The 22,076-nt window shown below is 25.3% G+C and overlaps 6 protein-coding genes and 3 non-coding genes across 9 annotated transcripts; 3 read left to right on the top strand and 6 right to left on the bottom strand.

The window, feature by feature from the left end:
- Positions 1 to 607: 607 nt before the first annotated feature.
- sno1 lies at positions 608 to 671 on the bottom strand. The gene has a single exon. It is a non-coding gene; the product is annotated as a C/D box snoRNA (small nucleolar RNA).
- Positions 672 to 874: 203 nt separating this feature from the next.
- Positions 875 to 954, bottom strand: sno9. Its single transcript has one exon. It is a non-coding gene; the product is annotated as a C/D box snoRNA (small nucleolar RNA).
- A 929-nt stretch (positions 955 to 1,883) lies between these two features.
- Positions 1,884 to 4,406, bottom strand: DDB_G0281377 (hypothetical protein; the record flags this gene model as incomplete). The annotated part of the gene is made up of 4 exons (XM_635655.1): positions 1,884 to 3,008; positions 3,077 to 3,305; positions 3,387 to 3,926; positions 4,039 to 4,406. The coding sequence occupies 4 exons, from the start codon at positions 4,404 to 4,406 to the stop codon at positions 1,884 to 1,886; spliced, it is 2,262 nt and encodes a 753-aa protein (XP_640747.1).
- A 397-nt stretch (positions 4,407 to 4,803) lies between these two features.
- Positions 4,804 to 6,791, bottom strand: DDB_G0281361 (hypothetical protein; the record flags this gene model as incomplete). Its single annotated transcript, XM_635654.1, has 2 exons — positions 4,804 to 6,577; positions 6,664 to 6,791. The coding sequence occupies 2 exons, from the start codon at positions 6,789 to 6,791 to the stop codon at positions 4,804 to 4,806; spliced, it is 1,902 nt and encodes a 633-aa protein (XP_640746.1).
- Positions 6,792 to 7,735: 944 nt separating this feature from the next.
- DDB_G0281359 (hypothetical protein) lies at positions 7,736 to 8,859 on the bottom strand (the record flags this gene model as incomplete). Its single annotated transcript, XM_635653.1, has 2 exons — positions 7,736 to 8,526; positions 8,619 to 8,859. 2 exons carry the CDS (start codon positions 8,857 to 8,859, stop codon positions 7,736 to 7,738), a joined length of 1,032 nt encoding a protein of 343 aa, XP_640745.1.
- Positions 8,860 to 9,658: 799 nt separating this feature from the next.
- tRNA-Gly-GCC-9 lies at positions 9,659 to 9,729 on the top strand. The gene has a single exon. It is a non-coding gene; the product is annotated as a tRNA-Gly (tRNA).
- A 997-nt stretch (positions 9,730 to 10,726) lies between these two features.
- Positions 10,727 to 12,583, top strand: DDB_G0281357 (hypothetical protein; the record flags this gene model as incomplete). Its single annotated transcript, XM_635652.1, has 3 exons — positions 10,727 to 10,940; positions 11,183 to 12,203; positions 12,307 to 12,583. 3 exons carry the CDS (start codon positions 10,727 to 10,729, stop codon positions 12,581 to 12,583), a joined length of 1,512 nt encoding a protein of 503 aa, XP_640744.1.
- Positions 12,584 to 13,484: 901 nt separating this feature from the next.
- Positions 13,485 to 14,602, top strand: DDB_G0281355 (hypothetical protein; the record flags this gene model as incomplete). Its single annotated transcript, XM_635651.1, has 2 exons — positions 13,485 to 13,797; positions 13,944 to 14,602. 2 exons carry the CDS (start codon positions 13,485 to 13,487, stop codon positions 14,600 to 14,602), a joined length of 972 nt encoding a protein of 323 aa, XP_640743.1.
- Positions 14,603 to 15,111: 509 nt separating this feature from the next.
- On the bottom strand, positions 15,112 to 21,925 carry DDB_G0281353 (hypothetical protein; the record flags this gene model as incomplete). Its single annotated transcript, XM_635650.1, has 4 exons — positions 15,112 to 15,401; positions 15,487 to 15,914; positions 16,015 to 21,351; positions 21,477 to 21,925. 4 exons carry the CDS (start codon positions 21,923 to 21,925, stop codon positions 15,112 to 15,114), a joined length of 6,504 nt encoding a protein of 2,167 aa, XP_640742.1.
- Positions 21,926 to 22,076: the final 151 nt, after the last annotated feature.

Raw genomic sequence — 22,076 nt, 5'->3', positions numbered from 1 at the left:
TTTTTTTTTTTTTGTTTTTCTTTTTTTTTTTTTTTTCTTATTGTTTTGTCATTTGTTGGAAGGTAAAAAAAAATAAAAAAAAATTATAAAAAATTTTCATAAAAATAAAAAAAAAAATGAAAAAAAAAAAAAAGTTGGAACACATCTTTCAATCAAAAAATTAAAAAAAAAAAATAATAAAAATATTAAAAAACAATAAACTAAATGTGTATATTTTTAAAAAAAGATTAAAACAATAAATGAATTAAATTCCTCAATGACAATTAACATTCATATCATCAGGAAATTTAAACTCGAATACGGCAATTTATTAAATTAACAAGTAAAAAATAATAAAAATCATTATAAAATAAAAAATAAAGTTGACGCGGGATTTTTTTTAAAGAAAATAAAATTTAAATTTTTATTAAGCATTTTTAAATTAAGAAAAAAATAATTTTTTGAACAAAAAAAAAAAACAATAATTTTTAAACAAAGAAAACAATATTTTTTAAATAACGAAAAACCTATTTTTTTAAAAAGAAAACACGATTAGTATTCGAATTATTTTTAAAAAAAGAGTATATATTTTTCGCCTGAAAAAATAATATATTTTTAAATGTTTGAGTCAGAACTTCTTAGTTTTGGTCAACATTGACTGTTCAGATCAGGTCTGTTTGTTTCATCATTCAAAACATTTAAAAAAATATCAAGATTTGGCGATTGAATCAATTAGGTAACATACCTCAAGAAATTATTAAAAAGCAGAGAATTCAAAGGAGGAAGCTCATAGAAATTATTTAGCGAGAAATCTATAATATAAAAATAAAATAATATTAATATATTGAACTACATAAATATTATGAATATAATAATTATAGTAGTGACTATTGGTGTCAGAAGCAAAACTGGCGTGTTCTGTAAATCCGAATCAGCACAAAAATTATGACTGGGGCGGTGATATATCATCATTCAATAGCACTATTATAATAATTTTTTATTTATTTCCAAGGAAATATATATATATATATATATATTTTTTTTTTTTATTATTTTTTTAACTTACAATTAAATGTTTTGTTGAATGAAAATATATCAGTTTTAAAATGTCTTTTTATACTAAAAAAAAACGAAAAAAAAAAAAAAAATTTCGAAATTTTTTTTTTTCAAAAAAAAAAAAAAAAAAAAAAAGTAAAAAATTAAAAATTAATTTGTAACGTAATTATATAGTCTCGTTATTAAGTTTTGTTTTTTAAATTTTGGCCAATCAAAACTTATTATACCGATTTTTTTTTTTTTTTTTTTTTTTTTTTTTTTTTTTTCGTTTTTTTTCAAATAAATAATAAATAAGAAAATAAAAAAATATATAAAAAATGCAATGAATTATTTTGCTTTTATCTTTTGTTAATATTTATTTACTCATAACAAAAATATAAAAAAAATAAAAAAAAAAAATTATAAAACGAAAAAAAAAAAAAAAAAAAAAAAAAAAAATTATAGAGTCATGTGGCTTTTATTAAAATTTAAATAATAAGTATATATAAGTAATATGGTCAAAAAAAAAATAATCAATCGAATTTTTTTTTTTTTTAATTAGCTTTGGTTTTTTTTTTTTTTATAGATTTTTTTTTTTTTTTATTTCCTTTAAAAAAAAAAAAAAAAAATCAACAATACTAATTCAACGAATCTATCTCCAGGCTATTCATGGATTTTTGTAAATATCGTGCACTCTTTTTAATACCTCCAATGATTTTAAATTTTTGTGGTTCCTTTTAAACAACTATAGTTTGCCTTTTTTAAAAAAGGTTTTTTAAACTACATTAAATAGATTAGTAATATATATTAAATAATAAAATAATAAAAATAATAAAATAATAATTTTTTAAATAATATTTTATTGTTTTTTAACAACTATTAATAGAAATGAATGATACCAAAGTTAATAAATAGAAAGATATTGATAAAATTGATGAGGATGAAGGATTTGGTTCATTTCCAGAATTAGTTGAGGTAGTAGGTGAATTGGTTGAGGTAGTAGTGGTAGTAGAGGAACTGGTAGAAGTGGTGGTAGAAGAAGAGCTAGTCACAGAACCACTAGTGTTGGCATCTGAAATCTTAATTGGAATACTAAGTTGACCTCCTTCAATATTAATAGAAAGAATGAAATTACCACTAATTGATGATGGATAACTAATTGTTAGTTTTTCATATGTGATTGATTCAACTGTACATTTAATTCCATTAATTTCAACATATACTAAACTTGAATTAGTTGTTCCAAATGAACCATCAATACTAATTAAACCGCCATCAGTATTGAAAGATAAAGAACTACTATTTGAAACAGTGATATTATAATAACCAAAAGTGAATACATTTGAATCTTGACCTCCAACTTTCATTGATAAATGATATTTCATTCCTTGAACTAATTGAGATAATAAATCAATAGAAGTACATACGATTCTACCATTGGATGCAGTACTAAAATTAATTGATTGGCCATTATTGAATAAAACAACATTTGCATTATTGGTATCAAAACCATTACCATCGATTGCAAAGTATTTACTACCACTAATTTCAATAATCGAATATGAAGCAATAGTTGGTGGTATATAATCGTAATAGAAAGTATGAGTATTATCACTTGTAAATGATACACTGAATTGATTATTTTTACCAATACCTGATGGAATTTGAAATCCAATTTGGTAATTTGGAATTGAATATCTATGTCCAATAGTCATAGTGGATGTAATTGACCAACCTAAATCAATACCATTAACAATCAATAAACCACCAATGGTATCGATTGTACGATTATAGCTATCATCTACTGAAAATGCAGGACAACTTTTTGGTGTTGATGAATTGAAATTATCAAAATTATTTGGAAGAATACCGGATGAAAGTGAGCCACCTTGACATTGATAACATGATGGTACAACACCATTAAGTTTATTATTTTGAGCTTGGAATATTGATTTCCCAATTTTACAATAACTTTGTGGAATTATTCCTGTAATCTATTTGAAAAAAGTAAAATTAATAATTTTATTATTATTTTTAATATTGTTTAAAAAAAATTACTTACAGCTGTATTAGAAATTATAAAAGAATTAATTTCTAATGGATTATTAATTTCTGGAAGTGTTTGTGATAAATTATTTGATGTTGATTTAAAACTTGTAATATTTAAATAATTAATATTACTAATATTAAATGAACATTCTAAAACAGTTAAACTTGAAGTTTTTGGTAATCTAACACAATCATTAGTTGTAGTGCATGATGAAAATAATTCACATGTTCCATTAATTATTCTAAAAAATAATAAAAAAATATTAGTTACAAAAATAAAAACTATTTAATGTGAATTAATAATAATAAACAATAATAATTACAAATCAAAAGTTTGAGGATTATTTCTTAAATCAATATAACCTAATGATGAATCAACAGTGAAACCAATACCATTAATATTTAATTTTGAAAGTGATTGAATATTATTAAAAGTTGATGGGAAGTTAAAAAGTTGAATTGAATTTTCATTTTGATTATTTTGGAAATTTACAGTAAGATGTTTGAAAATTCTAAATGATTGAAATGTTGGGAAAGAATAATCAGTGTATCCAATAATTGACTTTTCATTAATTACATTTAAAATTAATTCATTTAAATTTGAAAGATAGCTTCCCATATTAAATGGAGGTATTGAGTTTTGATTCACACTTAATACCATTTCTGTCAATTGTTTATTGACTGTTTTTAAAGATGATGGATAACTAGCACTAAATCCAGCATTATAAATATAAAGATTTTGAATATTACTTTCAAAAAATCCAATTGGTAATGCTGTTAATAAATTATTAATAATAAATGTAATTAAAGTACTTGGTAATTTAACATTAATTGGAATTGTTTCTGATTGAATATTGGTTGTACTTTTTATTTTTGATCAAAAAAAAAAAAAAAAAAAAAAAAAAAAAAAAAAAAATTAATAAACAACATTTTTAAAAAAATTTTTAATAATAATAATAATAATTAAAACTTTACACATCATTTAATACTGTTAAATTATTAATATTTTGAAAAAAAGCAGTACCTAATGAATGATTTCCATAAACTGATAATGATTTTAAATTTGGAAAATTTGAAAGATCACCAATTGTGCAACTATAATTATTTTCTAAAAGTCTGACATCAAAAATAAAAGTGGTACCATCTGGATTTGCGCCTACTTTACAAAAAATTGCATTTAAAACTCCACATGGGTCTGCAGTTGTTGGATCTGGAAAAGTGTAACCATAACAATCACTTAATATTTGTAATGCTAATGATTTTTCATTTAGATGAAAAGTTGATTGAGAATTTATAAATTGAATTATATAAAAAAAAAAAATGATAAATGTTACCTTTATCATTTTTTTATTTATCTTTAATTGTTTTAAAATAGAATGATTTTTTTTTTCTGCTCTTATAAAAAGAGTAGATAATAAAAAAAAATTAAAAAAAAAAAAAAAAAAACCATTTTTTTATGAATTATCTGAAAATCATCATGTCAAAAACGTTTTTTTGGTACAAGGTTTATCATATAAGATATTTTAATAAATTTAATGATTTTTTTTTTTCTTGATTTTTATTAAGTCTTTTTTTTGATTTGGAATGATTTTTTAAATGAGACCAACAAACGCTATAATTTCACTTCATTTTAATCAAAAATTTTTTTTTTTTTTTTTTTTTAATGGTGCTTTATTTGATTCTTTTAATTCTATTTGGTTTTTTTATTTTTTTATTTTTTTTTTTATTTTTATTAATTAATTAATTATTTAAATAATATTTTGTAAAGAGCGAAATTAAATTATTATTATTAAATTCTTGATCAATTATTTTTAAATTTACAGATTTTATAGACCAAACAATAAATTTTTCAATTAATTCTTTTTGTTTAAAAAGGAATCTATCGGATAAATGAAGTAAAACTTTTAATTGTTTAAAATCTTGTTTTTTTAAAAAATTTAATGCTTCTTCTTGAGTTTGAAGGTAAATAAATTCCATTAATAATTCCAATGATTCAATTGTTAATTTTTCATCATCACTTTCAAAAGTACAAGTACTATTTAAATTTTCAAAAAAACTTGAAGTAAACAATGCATTGAAATAATCTGAATTTTGTGAAAGTATTGATTTATGAACATGAATAACATTATTTTTAATTATTAATTTATAATTACTTGAATTTAAATCATTTAATATTAATTTGCTTTCATTATTATCATCAAGATTTATTTGATTTTTTGAAGATTCATCTGGTAATTTTTTAAAATTATTTAATTGTTTTTTTTTTGTTTCGTCTAAATAATTTAAAAATAAAATTGATTTTTCACTATATTGATTTGAATACAATGGTGAAGCATTTGCAGTTGGAACTAACATTTGTTGATCATCAGCACTTGCAATTGGTTGTTCAATTGGTTGTTGTTGTAATTGTAATTGTTGTTGTTGTTGTTGTTGTTGTTGTTGTTGTTGTTGTTGTTGTTGTTGTTGTTGTTGTTGTTGTTGTTGTTGTTGTTGTTGAGGCGATAAAATTGAATCCATTTTATTTAATGATAATAATCTATTTATTGCTTCAATATATTTATTTCTTTTTGTAGAATTTTGAAGAAAACTATTTGGTAATATTGATAAACCACGAGTTAATAAAGTTTCACCATTAACATTTTGAAAGGAAAACCTTTCAATCAAGTCATAGAAACCCATATCAAATAACCAATCACCAACTCTACCAGAATCCCAATTCTTTGTTTTAAAGGTGCTATTATCTTGAACTGTATCAATATTTTCATCAATTTCAACGAAATAATAGTTATTATTGTTTTGTTTACCATTAATATCAAGATTTTCTTGTTGATTTTCTTTTTTAGTAGTAGTTGAGGTAGTGGTGGTGGTGGAGTTATTTGATGATAATGAAACTTCAAAGTAGATATTAAATGGGTAATTGAATTTTGGAGGTGTGTGTAAATGTAGATAGTCGTCATCTTCTTGAGTGAATTTTGTTAAGAATTTCGAACGGAATAATTGAGTTTTATAAGGACCACTATTGGACATAATACATGAAAGATAGAATCTCTTTGAACCACCCACCAATTCTGTTAAATTTAATTTCTTATCAAAATAAACTGGTGAAACAAGTTCTAATGGTAACTTGAAAAATTCATCTTGAATTGTTTTCATCACTTTTTCATGGTTTTTATTACGCAATGCTAAAACCATATCATTGGAAATTTCAGTTGATAAATACCAATCAATACCACTATTCTCTTCAAATGCCATAAATAACATGTTTAATATTAATTTTGAAATTTCTAATTTCTTTCCAAAATCCCAACTCCATAAACATACTGATGGAGCATCCCTATCCCTACAAATATAACACATTTCCATATCACGTTCATGTACAAATTTAATATTCTTTGAATAAAGGTATGGATTACATGCTAATTCTTCACTTTGATTTTCAATTAAATCACCTTTATCAATACTTTTATATTTGTTTAATTTTGAATCAAAACAAAATTGATGATACCCAACTGGTCTATTAATTAAAAATAAAATAAATAATTAGTTTTAAATAATAAAAATATATAAATGAAAAAAAAAAAAAATTAAATAATTATTTACCTTGAACTATTTAATTTTTTTAAAGTAACATCTTGGTTTTCATTTTCATCAATTTTAAATAAAGGAACTGTTCCAAAATTATTTATCAAGACTTTTAATTCATTTGAATTAATTTTTGTTTTTTCCATTTTTTTTTTTTTTTTTTTTGGTTTATATTATATATAAAATTTTTATTTATTATTTTAATATTTATTTATTAATTTATTTTTTAATATATGTATATTTTTTTTTTTTTTTTTTTTTTTTTTTTTTTTTTTTTTAATTAAAAAAAAAAAATAATATTCGAGTTATAATTTTTAAAATTATACGTTTGGTTTTGTGAAATTATGATATCCGATTTTTTAAATTATTTTTTTTAAAAATATTATCTATTTATTATTACTTAGGTATAATCTTGTTTTGGTTTTAATATTTTAATATTTTATTTTATTTTTTTTTTAATTATGTTATTTTTTTTATTTTTTTTTTTTTTTATTCTACAACTCTTTATTTTTCAAAAAAAGGGGGAAAATGTGTTAAAAAATATTTTTATTATTTAAAATTAAAAAATTTATATATCTATAGATTAGTTACTTTTTTTATTGAAAAAAATAAAAAAAATAAAAAAAAAAATAAAAAAAAAATAAAATAATAGTAAAAAAAAAAAAAAAGTAAAAAAAAAAATAAAAAAAAAAGACGTTAGAATTTGTTTTCTTTGCCTCTTTACCAGAATATTTTACAAAACTTCGTTTTGCTAGATTCGTTACAAATTTGGATAGAACCATACTCAATTTTCAAAAAAAAAAATAATTATTAAATTTAATTAAAAATATCATTTTTATTCCCCCAAATTTTTATTTTTTTTATTTTTTTTCATTTTTTTTATTTTTTCTTTTTTTCTATTTTTGTTTTTTTTATTCAACACAGTTCCAAACTACTAAAATATCACCACAAACTATTTTTAGATGAAAATGACAATGAATTTAACTTTGGATTATTATTATTATTAATTAAAAAAAATAAAAAATAAAAAAAATAAAAATAATGTGGCGATTTTTTTTTATTTTTTTATTTTTTATTTTTTTTTTATTCGTTATTTTGAGAAATCATATTCATCATAATTATTACTATTATCATTATTATCGTTTCTAAAATTATCTCTTTGATGTTGTTGTGGTTGTTGTTGTGGTTGTTGTTGTGGTTGTTGTTGTGGTTGTTGTGGTTGTTGTGGTTGTGGTGATTGTGGTTGTTGTTGTTGTCTTTGTTGTTGTCTTTGTTGTTGTTGTTGTGGGTTAAATAAATTTTTTAATTCAAAAAATAAACCATCTAAACTTTTTCTATCAGTATTATAGGATCTACGAGAACCACCAAATTTAATTATTGGGAAATAACTATTTTTAGTTGTAAATATATTCATAAGTTGAGATGATTCAATTTCTGATAATTTTTGATTTGATAAGATAAAGATATCTAAATAACCTTTAATAAATAAAATACCAACAACAATACCACTGAAATGACCAATGAATGAACTTCTTGGTACAAAAACATGGGCTAAAATTAACATTGCCCATGGGTATAATTTTGATGGAATTTTAACTGCATTAAATAAAAATACATCTCTTCCTGAGGAATTTGATTCAATATAAATCAATGCAAATAGTACACCAGAGAAACCTAAATGACAAACATTATTTCTACCAATGAAATAAATAAATAAACATATTAAATTTGTAATAATTCCAAATAAAAACAATAAATAAAAATATTTTAATGTTCCAAATGTAAGTCTTTCTAATTTTGCAAGATCTAAAAATGTTATCATATTATAAACAATATGATAAATTGATAAATGTGCAAAATTTGATAATATAATTCTATAAACTTTTTTTTTTTTTTAAGAAATTAATAAATAATCAAAAAAAAAAAAAAAAATTAATAAATAATAAAAAAAAAAAAAAAAAAAAAATACAAACGATTATCTAAAAATGAATTTGTTAGACTTTCAATTGATAAACAGGTTTTATAAGAACCAAACATTGAAGGTGCTACTAAACTAAGTGCAAATAAAATTGAACAAATTATAGAAATCACTTTGGTTGCGAGTGGGATTTTTTTATGAATAAAACCATCTTGACCAAATATTGCTCCTACTATCCTGATATTATTTAAATGGAAATGAATATTTCTAAATTCTCTTGTATCACCATAAATCATTGTGTTTTTTTTTTAAATTGTAGAAAAAAAAAAAAAAAAAAAAAAATTAGTAAGAAGAAAAAAAAAAAAAATTTATTTATTTTTATTTTTTTTTTTTTTATTTTATTTTTTTTTTTCCGTTTGTTTTTGTGATTCTGTTGAATTCTAGTTTTGAAAAAGTATTTTTTTTCTTTTTAATGGCCTCAACCAACCAGGGATGTGTACGGGTTTTATTTAAGTAATATATGTATTATTAATTTTATTATAAACAATTATTACTAAATGTTTTTTTATAGGACTGATTATAAATACGACATAAATTTTTTTTTGATGGAATAACGCAATTTTTAGTTGCTTCTTCTTGAGATATATCTCATTTTATTATTAAATATTACAGGTGCCTTTTAAGGTTGTATGGTTTTTTTTTTTTTTTTTTTTAAAGTTGGGGGGTGCGGAGTGTGTTGAATGATGTAATATATTTATTGAGGTTTGATGGTAGTGCTACTGTGTGTAGTGGTGAGTTCCAGTGTTTGCTAAATCATTCGAATTGCAGGGAGATGATGTTTTTGAATTTTTTTTTTGTTCGTTATTGGTTGCTTTTTTTTCTTGTCTGATTAGTTTGTATATGTTGTTTTTTGTTCTTTCCCGGCTGCTGTTTGAGTTTTCTTTAGTTCGTGTACTAGTGGTTCTTTTCTTAAGTTTTTGAGTGTTATTCCTTCATGAATTTTCTTCTCCAGATGTTTTCGCAGATAATGGCTGTTGATTTTATTCCCCATTACGACATAAATTTTGGTAAATTTTTTTCAGAAATATAAAAAAAGCGTATGTGGTCTAGTGGTATGATGCATCCCTGCCACGGATGCGAACTGGGTTCGATTCCCAGCATACGCATATATTTTTAAAAAAATCTTGAATAGATCAAGTGTTCGATCCTCTTCTAAAAATAAAAACCGAAACAAAACAAAGAAACGAAACAAAGAAATAAACAAGAATTTATTCATATAATAAATAAATCACTGCTATATCTTCACCACCACATTCATTCCACTTAATTTTGCCCTAGTTTTACTCAATAAAGCAAGGGCTATCGTCCTATATACTTTTCAACAACGGCTGATGATCACTCAACTGAATTCCAGTTAAATCATTCAGATAACGACACAACCAATACAAATAATACCTCCACAACCTCAACAACAAAAAACAAAAGTGCAAAAATCGACACACCTAAAAAACAAACCCCAACAAATCAATTCTCACTTAACAAAGGACTTGATAATCAATTAGATATCATTGCACCTCCATCAATCACAAGACCACTCTCCTTCTTAGAAAAAAACAATAACACCATCAACATTAAGTGTTACTTTAATCAACCACACATCCGTGAAGAATTAACCTCTAAAGATGACACAAGAATTCAACAAATTCACAAAAACATTCACAAACTCTTCGAAGATATACTGTCGCCATCAGCATTTAAAATAATTGGTGCAACTGCCTTCGTAAATTGCAACGTTGATAAATTAACTTCAATAATCAACCTTCAAAACAAACTTGCACTAAATATCCACAAACTCAACTATAGATTCGAAATATCATCAAATGATTATGCAATCATTAAAACATTCATTCAAACGTACTCACCCAAACATGCAAACGATGCAATTATAAACAACCTCACCAAATTCACCAGTTGTACATCAATTGAATCATTTACTGTCACATACTCATATGCTGTTGCGTTTAAAAGCTACATTATAACATTGATCACACACACAACATTGTTGATCAAAAGATCGAACAACCATCTGGTATCACAAGATATATCAAAGCTGCAACATGTAGTGTCACTAAACACAAAATTCAACATGCAAAAAATGCAGATATGGCAACAACTATAAAAAATGCTCTCAAAAACCCAAATATTAACAATAACAATCATCCACCTAAAAACAACATTAACACCCCACCAATCAACGAAATTGCAAGTTCCAATCGCAATAATAACCCACTTCAAAATAGTGGTTCAAAAGCTACACTAAATGAATCACTTGATATTAACAATCAATCCCAAAACAATAATGAAATTTCACACAAAAGTGATTCTTCAAATAATAATAACGGGAAAAACTCATTATCAATGAGCAATCCAACCGATCCAACAATTGTACCACAAAAACCTCTACAATCTCAACCAAACAAACCAAGTGCACCAACTCCAAATACAATAAATACAAGAAGAAGCAGCAATGCCTTGACTACACAACCAGTCAATACTGGTGCTGCCAAACCTAGTAAGGTATGAGCTCAAAAATCAACTTTATAACATGGAATTGTAGAGGATTCACTGAAAACCCAAACAATCAACACAATTCCTACCAAAAAGCTGTTGACACACTACAACTACTTATATCAAAACTTCCACCTCGTCCAACAATCTCAATTCTCACTGAACTCAATTCATCACCATTACAACTTAAACATGATTTTCCCGATCATATCATCTCTGTCACCAAACGAGGAAATGGTGTAATCATCCTTAACCATAACCCAAACACACTCAAACTCAAACACATATCAACAATTGATGGTAGAGCTATTTTAGTAGACGTTATATTTCCAAATCAATTACCAATTGGTATTCTTGGAATTTACGCACCAGCATCAAATAATACCATCAAAAAGAATTCATATTCAACTTCACTACAAACACTTCCCCACATCCACTCAACAAACCCAATACCAAACCAATCCCAACATGTGTCTATTATCGCAGGAGATTTCAACTGTATCCACAACGACAATTCACTATTATATGATATTATCCAATCCTACACATACCAACACCGTCTAATTGATCAAGGTGAATTTAAAAACACTCCAACTCATACACATGGCAACAGATTAGATAGAATATATACTCAATACAATAGAATAGACCCTGAAAATATATATTCACAAGTCCACCAAATTCCATCTTCATTATCAGATCATAATCCAGTATCAACAACAATTTCTTCACCTTTTCAAATAAAAAAACATAAGAAAAGATGGATATTATCATCTGGTACTGCAAATGACCATGAAGCAATCAATATTATCAATCATTTAATAACTAATCACAATAACACATCAATCAATCAATTTTCAAATTGGTCAAAAGTAAAATCAAAAATTATTAAAACTCTAAAAAACTATCAATATAACAAAGACAAACAAACTCAACGTGTAAAACAAATACCATTAGAAAAAGCAGCAAAATTCAAACATCTTGAAGAACAATGCATCGCTGAATACAATAATATATGTAACAAAAACAAATTACATCAAAACCACACAAACATATTAAAAAAACATATTAGGTATTTCTCCATTTAAAAAAACATATAAATGGAGAAATACCTAATATGTTTTTTTAATATGTTTGGATTGATGCAAGTATCTATCAGCAATACTAAACAAAAGATCAAAAGATGCAAAAATTGAATCAATCCAATATGGTAACATCATTACATCCGACCCCGACCAAATTGAAAATGCTTTTGTTGAATTCTACACAAATCTATATAGCTTACAAATATGTTGTCCAATTACTCACCAGCTCATGCTAAACACATGGCCCATCATAAAAAATGAATATTGGAATGGTTTAGACTCACCATTTATACAAGATGAAGTTGAAGCTGCAACAAATCACTCGGTCCAGATGGCGTTACAAATGCATTCTACATTAATCATTTAAACCAAGTTAAACCAATTTTCACTACATTATTCAACGATATACTAGAAAACCCTCACCACATCACAACAGAATTCACCGAAGGCCTTATACACACAATATACAAGAAAGGCAACCCCTAACTCATATCAAATCGTCGTCCTATTACACTTCTAAACACTGATTACAAGATCCTCTCCAAAGTAATCAATGCACGTCTTCTGAGAATACTTCCTTTCATCATCAACAACAACCAAACTGGTTTCGTACCCCACAGATTCATCATAGACAACATCATCAACATCAATGAATTAATCAACTACCTCAAATCTAAAAACCTCATATCATCACACTATTTGACTTTAAAGCATTTGATTCTATCTCTCACCATAGTATTAAAAGAACATTAATTCATATTGGTATACCAATAAAATTAATAAACTTAATCAACAAGCTATTATCTGACTCATAAGCAAAAATTTCAATTAATGGTAAAACGACCAGAAAATTCGATATTAAAAGAGGTGTAAAACAAGGTTACCCAATCTCAGCCACTTTATTTGTAATTGTAATTGAAATATTAGCAAGAACAATAAATGCAGACAATACAATAATTGGATTACCAATTTCACCCAATCCACAAATTATAATCAAATTTACCCAATTTGCAACATACAACATCAACTACGAACAACAACAACAATCAATTAAACATTTCGATAATTTCTGCGCTTCAACATCATCATCATTAAATTTTGACAAAAGTGCAATAATAGAAATCAACCCCCACAAAATCACAGATAAACACATAATAAACAACATTCCGCAATCAAAAAGAATACCAATAACCAAAAAATATCAATCAGAAAGAGTCCTTGGCTATTTCTTTAATCATAATGGTTTACATAGGAAATTACCAGAAACAATGAAAACACTGAATAAATCATTAGTACTATGGAAAACTAGTGGCACAACATTAAAAACAAAAACAACCATCATAAACACCTACTCACTATCACCAATAACATATTTATCATACCTTGAAGAATTTACAAAAGATGAAGAAATTCAAATTAATAAATTAATCTCATGGTTAATGAATTCTCCGGCAAATTCTGAATCACCAACTCTCAATACCAATTCCATTGAAAACAACACATCAACCATCCATTCACGTGCAAAATTACCTTTGATGTGTTATGATAGATCATTAAAACCATTAAAAGAAGGTGGTTGGGGTATGTGGAATATACAATTACTACAAGTTGCTCAAAAGATTTGGATATGCATAAATCTGCAAACAATTCAATATACATGATAAGTTGGATGGATCAAATCATCAACAAATCAATCTCTTCTCCATACCTTATAAAAATCAAAAAAGAATGGGAAAACTATGCAACTCAAATTGGACATCTAAAAGATAAAGTTCAAACCCTACAACCAATATTAACAAAAAACCAAACCTCTCAAATATTAACCACAAATAATATTTCACTACCACCAACACTCAAAGAAATCTACTCGACAATACTCAACAATCACCAATGCAAATCAAAAGACTATATTGGAAAGAAATATTCAGATCTACCTCTTACTTCGCACCAACAATCAATACAACTATTATGGAAATACACATACGACCAACTATTTGTCAAAATTCAAAAATTAAAAGATCCAAAAGGCCTGGATACAATGCAAAGATTCTTTACTAGATGTCTTCCGATTAATCATCTACACAACAAAGTTTGCCCCATTTGCAACAATGAAATGAATAATGATCCCTATGGTCATTTGTTTTTCAATTGTCAGCACACAATCAACTTCATAAACCACGACAAATTAAAATATTTTATATATAAAAATTGCAATGGAAACAAAAACTGGTCACTAACAAAAAACCAAACAACAAAATTATACACACCCTTTATAAACCACAAACAAACAACAAAGCATTTAAACCAGATCCAACTATCAATATTAATTTTCATTTTGCAGAAAACGCACAATATAAAAAATACAGGTTTAACTGTAATTATTTAAACCTTCAAAAAATTTAAAAAAGAATGGAGCATAAACACAAATGAACCAATTCCAACAATTACACCACCAATCAATTATTAATTACCTAATCTAAAATAACATACCATTTTAAATTCACAAAAACTAAAAAACCTAAAATAAATAAATAAAAATAACATACTAATTGTATACTACAATAGTTTATTTATATCAAAAAAAAAAAAAAAACGATCCTCTTCTAATCAATTCATGTTTTTGCATTTTATCTTTATTCAAAAAAAAAAAAAAAAAGGTGGAAAAACTAGATAGACAGTGCTAAAATAAAAAAAATGAAAACCAAAAACTAATCAACCACCCAAAAAAAAAATAAGAAACATACCCAACATAGCAAAAGGAGTAAACTAACAAATAAAATAAAAAAACAAATTAATTAAATATTACAAGAAATTCAACTTTTTTTATTTATTTATTTATTTGTTTATCGATTTAAATGTAAATTATTTTATTTTATTTTATTTTTTTATTTGGGTTCACTCTTTATTAGCGACTTTAGAGAAATCAAAAGTTAATTGAATTTGAGGTTTTGGAGCAACTTTGACCTCTTTCTTTGCAGCAGATTCAATATTTTGTCTTATTGATTGTTCTAATTGTTGTTTAAGATCTAAAGGTAGTCTTGAAACTGCCTCTTTAAATTGAGGTTGTGTAGAAGCAAAGTTTAATAAAATTTGGAGTACATTGTGGTGGAATTGAGTTTGATTTTTTGAATTTGGTTGAAGGAATAAAATTAAACTAGAAATTATAACTGATAATACATTTGCTTCTAAAATAATAACAATAATAATAAAAATAAAAATTAGTTATATAAGATATTAAAATTAATTAAAAAAAAAAAAAAAAAAACTTACTATTATTTTCATCAGAAAATGGTAAAGAAAGTATAATTATTTTAATTAATTCATTGTTTAATTCAATTTCTTCTTGTTTAAAAATTGTAGTTTCAATTGGGGATGGGAAAATTAATAAACTAAAGAAATTTGAAAATAAATTTTTAACAAGTAATTTTGCATATTGATAAACTTGTGAAGTTGATTGTTGTTGTGAACCTGTATTAACTATATTTCTAATAACTTGAAGAATATAAACTTTATCCTTAATTGGTATTGATATTGATTTTTCTGTTTCTGTTTCTGTTTCTGTTGTTAAAGTTGTAGTTGTAGATGATAATACCTTTTTAAAGAAATCTATTGATTTTTCAAATGATTGATTTGATAAATTATTCGTATTTACTAAAATTATTGGAATTAATAATAAAAATCCTTGTTTAATTTCATGTCTTTTTAAATTTTAAAAAAAAAAAAAAAATATATATATTAATAAATCATTTAACAAAATTAATTATTATTTTTTTTTAAAAAAAAGGTTTTTAAACTTACAAATCATTATTTAAAATATCAATTAAATTTGAAAATAAAGTATTTAAAATTAAATTTAATTGATTTGAAAAGTTTGAGTCAGGGAATTGATTTCTAGATTTAATGATATGATTTAATAATTGAATTGAAGAAGTGATTAAATTTGGTTGATTTGAGCAAGATAAACCTTTAATGATTGTACAAATGAATAATGGGCAATACTTTTCAAATTGTTCAACATTTTGACCGAAATATTTAATTAAAATTAAATAGAATTGATATAATTTACTATAATATTGAACTTGTGATTCATTAAAGTTTTTACTACTACTACTACCACTTGAAGAAGAAAAATCGATTATATTTAATGGTTTCAATAAAATTTGAATCATTAATTCAAATATATTATTATTATTACCACCATTACTATTTATACTATCATTACTACTTTTAATAGAAGAAGAAGAATTTGATAATTGTTGTTTTGATTGATATTTTTCAATATCAGTACCAAAATTTAAAATTAAATTTGTAATAATTTCAATTATTAATAGTTGAATTTGATCATTTTCAAAAGTATTTATACGTAATAAAATTGAACAAAACTCTTTGAATTTATCCATTTTAATCATATCAAAAGGGATTACATCAACTGTTGAACGAACTACATTACTTGCTGTAGCATTTTCACCACTATTGTATTGGAATAAAATTGATAGAATCTCTAATGATGATGATGAAATCAAATTTACATTGAAATTAACATTGATTGATTCTTCCAAATATCTTTCCATTGGCATTAAAGCTAAACCCCAAATTAAATAAAAATCATCAAATGGTTTAGTTTCATTTAAAAATTCTTTTTCTTCTGGTGTTAAATTTGAAATTAATTTACTTGATGATTGTAAACTATTTGTAACACTGCTACCACCACTACTATTATTAATATTACTACCACTACCACTACTACTATCTTCTCTACCAATTAACCAATAAGGAGTATGTAATAAATAACTCAATGCTTTTATAACTGATGGATAAGCATCTTTAAAATATTCAATACTATCTTGATAAGTTAATGGTGAGAATAGAATTGGTTTATATAATGGAAAGATTTGAGGTGATTGTGAAACCAACATTGAATATTCCTTTAGGAAAGTTATCCAATGTACACGTAAATAAATTAACAATGGATTAATTACTGATGATAGAATTGAGTATAATGATTGATCTTTTAGACATAATAAATACAATTGTGCAAACGCTTTAAGTATGGAAACCTGTACCAATGTTGTAGTCTTTTCATTATAGATTGGGAAATTTAAAGTTCTTAAATCTTTAACTTGTTTCGATAGAATGGTTGTAGCCTTTTTAATGGCAACACTATCATAGTAGACCGCAGAGTCAATGAAACTAACAAACACTGAACAAGCATTTGAAAGTTGAGTTGGTAATGCACCAGGATCAAAAGCAGGTCTAAGCGCAGACATAATTTGAGCTTGATATAATTCCAACAATAAATGACCTTCATAATCTGGATCGATAGCTTTTGAAAATCCTTCTAAAATATCCTTTAACAATAAAATACCAACTGGTCTCATTGAATCGATTTGTGATGTTGCTGCCTTGTAAGAAATTGAAATTAAATTATGTAAATGATAAACTAAATAATCATTTTTATTTGGTAATTTCGATGCAATTACCATATTGAAATGTTTTGGTTCATCCCTAACAACTGATATAACTCTTCTAACACATTCTAATGCTGATATTTTTGTAAACCAACGATGAACATATCCAATTTTTTTTTCTGATGTTTCAACAACAACTTTTTGATCTAAATCTTCATCATCTTCTTCTTGTTGTTGTTGTTTATCTGTATTATTTGAATTATTTGGATTATTATTAATTTGTTTTAAATTAATCGGTGAAGTTGAAGAATCTAATAAATTATCATCTTGTTTTGAAGATAAAATTATAGCCATACAAATTTTTAACCAAGTTGAAGGATTTGAAGGACCAATGGTATCAATTAAAGTGAATAATAATAATTTTAATTCTTTTTGTAATTGATAATCACGTTCAGTATCAATCATCATAAATAATGTTTCACACAATGGTTGAATATCTAATTGGAAATTTGAACGTTTTTGAATTAATTGACGTAAACAAGTTACAGAGGCAACACGAAGTAATAGAGAGGGACTTTTCAATTGTGAAATTAAATTTGGTATTAATTTGGTGGTATTTATTGAATTTGGAGCAAACATGATTAATTTTTGATAGAAGTAAATGGATTCTGCTTTAATCAATGGGTCAGTACTCTTTTCAATGATTGAACATGTATTATTACAACGACTCATGATATCTTTGAGTGATTCAAATTCTGGACCTAATGCAACTACGATTGAATTTACAATTCTACCCAATAGATAATATGGAGGTGATTCGGTGATTAATAATGATTGAATTAACATTAGAGTTGGCGCTGCGAATGAAGTGAAATCAAAGCCACTAGTTTGAATTGTGACAAACAATGAATGTAAAGCATAATGACTAACGTCTGGTGAGATTTGATCTTGTGCCAATACATGTAAATTTGCAATTGTAGTTGGTAAATATTTTTGAGACATCATACCACCAACTGATCTTTGAATACAACCAAAAACAAATGCAGAACCGGCTCTAACTGAAACTGGTACTTCTTTAGCTGGTTTTCTAATGATTTCAGTCAACGAGGAAATGATTGCTGACGTTACATTATCACCCTCGATTCTACATAGTAGACCTAAAGACTCGGAAGAAATTCTACGAAGTAATGCATTGACATCACCAAAATACTTTTGAACGAATCTTTGTACAGTCGATGTAATATCACTCTTTCCAAAACGTTGATTATTATGTGACATACTCTTTAATATGAATAGAATCGCTGTCAATGAATTCACTATCATAATACTCTTTTGAAGGGTCGATGTACTCGTATCTTTAATACAATTTGAAAGATGATCAATCAATTGAGTTCTATGTCTATCTGGTTGGTTAACGAATAGATAAGAGAATAACTCGATGGCACTATTTACAACACGTATCTCTAAGAATTGTGTCAACTTGTGAGAGAAACAATCATTGATTTCAGTGTATGATGTCATTGAACTATCTTGACTTGTGAATGGTATTTGATAATTCAATTCGAATTGATAATAACTTGATTTCAAATCTGGTAATAATACATCCTCGTCATCACGATGTAACAATGATGGAAACATTGTATTTTGAACACCATCCAATATTAACGATGTAACAATAGTCATCAATGTGGTATGATGGGTTGCAAATGATTGAGCTGGCAATGCCAAGAATGTACGAATTAAATAATACTCTAACAATTGAGTTAATTCATTGGTTGAACTTTGAAATGATGTACTAATGGCTGGCAATTCACTAACGGTCTTCAATGTATTACCCAAGAAATTAACTATTGTGCCAATCACTTTTGAATTCAATAACTTACTATTATAAACTATTAAACTATGTAAGGGTATTAATGCATCGGCTCTAGTACGTGCAAAAATCACTATATCCCTCTCTGCTGTAGGATGAACTGTGCTAATATTGAAACAACTCTTCCAAAATCCAAACAAACTAACCAATATCGATTCAACAAATGTTGTACCCATATACTTGATCAAGGAATTCATAATGGTCCAACCTGCTTCCAATCTTGCCAATGTAATAGCTGGATTGAGGAAATCTGGATTCGACAACAACGATGAGGAAATCTTTGTAATTTGATTTAACAATGTCGCTGGTACACCCAATTCCGTAGTCTTTACAGTTGAAATTAATGCTGCGCAACCTTGTGAATTACCCTTTAATGAATTCATAATTCTTTTCAATGAATCGGGTTGAATTGATAATTTATCAATCTCACCAATTAAATTATTTAAATTTGTTAAACATTCTGTTAAAAATTGTGAAATATATTTTGGTAAATGAGTTGCCAATGATCTTAAACAAATTGCTGCCCATACTCTTGTACTTTGATTACGATCACTGAATAATTGTATCAATTGTGCTGAATAATCTTCAACTATACCACCCAACCCACCTTCACCCAATTCATTAATTAATAAACAACTTTCTTTTAATGATACATATAATATTAATTCATTTAATGTTGAATCTGATGTTATTGCTGTAGTTGAATTTGTACTTGTTGATAATGATGATGATGTTGTAGTGGCTGTTGTTTGAGTACCTGTTGGCTGAGTACTTGTTGATTGTATTGTAGTTGATGAAGTTACCAAAGTTAATAAATAACGTAACATTCTTTGCTGACCATTTTCACTTAATTTTTCACCTAAACCAGTTCTAATTATATATGATACACAAGATTTAAATTGAATTTGTTCACTAATTTGTTGTGGTGTTGGTGAAACTGTTGAATTTGATGATAAATTGCCAATGAATTTATTAAATGGTGTTGAAATTATCTTTAAAATGGTTGAAATAATAGTATCAATTAATGGTTCAATATCTGATAATGATAATTCCCTTAAAAACATACTATATCCCATTGTAATATTGGTTCTAATATCTTTTTTATTTACCAATGTTGTTACTAATAAATTATTTAAATAATTTAAACATTGTTCAATTGACCATTTCTTAATTGACCCACCACCACTACCTAGTGCACCATTTGATTGATTTGTTTGAATACCCTGTAATGATGATGATAATACCGATGATTGATCTTTACCTGATGCTGATAATGATGATTGGTTTTGTGATTGATTTTGTGATTGATTTTGTTGTGACGATGATGATTGTTGTTGTTGTTGTTGCTGTTGTTGCTCTTTTGAATAAAATGTTGATAAAACCAATGCTAAAGTTTCCGATAATTTATATCTTTGACGATAAGAATCCTCATCTAATATCTTTTGAAGAAAAGTTAGAATCTTTTCATCAAAACCTGATAATTTTGAATCACTTTGATTATAATATTTTGCAATTGGTAAAATACAATTTAAACATTCAATTTTAAAATCTTGGGCAGCTGCTAATACACCGTTATTAGTTGCAAGTAATGATGACATTTGACCAATACCACTATTACCACCACCACTACCACCACCACTACCACCACTATTCCCAACTGGTATTGGATAGATGGTTTTTATCAATTTAAATGTATCCACATGAATTGCACCTCTAGTATATCCAACACTATCTAAACAACATCCAATACATCTCATACATGATGCTTTAAATCCTGATGTTTCACTTGAAACTTTAACCATCTTTGATAATATCGTTAATATCTCTTGAATATAAACAATTGCTAATGTTTTACTATTTTTAAATATAATTGATAAAACATCAATAATTGATCTGTGCATGCATGTAAATGTGAGTTTAGTATTAGTACCTTAAAATAAATAAATATATATATATTGAATAAATATTTTAAATATTACATTTTTAAATTTGATTGTATTTGTTTTGTTTGTAATTGAGTTATTAAATTTTTAACTATTGAAGTTGAGGATTTACTACCATTTGGTGAACGATCAAATAATTTTGAAATTAAATTACCAATGACTAATGAGAAAGCTGGACCACCAGTACCTTGACCAAGACAACTTGTTAATAGATTTAACCATTTCAATGTGATAGAGTCAACCTCTTGTTTATTTAAAACTTCAAATAATGGTGTAATATTACAAACTATATCAAATTTACTAATGATATTATAATTTAATTTTATACCTTCATTTACTGCTTTTTGTAATGCTGTGAAATAATTTTCAAGTGATTCTAATTCTGATTTATGTTCTATTGTTGATGTTGCGGTTGATGATGTTGTTGGTGTTCCTGTTGTATTTGTTACTATTGGTGTATTTGTTGTTGACGTTGATAAATTCATTATTATTTTTTTTTTGTTTTTTTTTTTCTTAATTTTTTTTTTTTTTTTTTTTTTAAAAAAAATTTATAAACTTGATTTATAAAAAAAAAGTAATTAAATACCAAATACTGGAAAAAAAAAAAAAATATAAAAAAAAATACAGAAGGTAACC

This window comes from Dictyostelium discoideum (assembly GCF_000004695.1).
Source record: "Dictyostelium discoideum AX4 chromosome 3 chromosome, whole genome shotgun sequence".
NCBI classification, from domain to species: domain Eukaryota; phylum Evosea; class Eumycetozoa; order Dictyosteliales; family Dictyosteliaceae; genus Dictyostelium; species Dictyostelium discoideum.
Note: the sequence above shows the minus strand (reverse complement) of the source record. Positions and strands in the feature narration are given on the sequence as shown.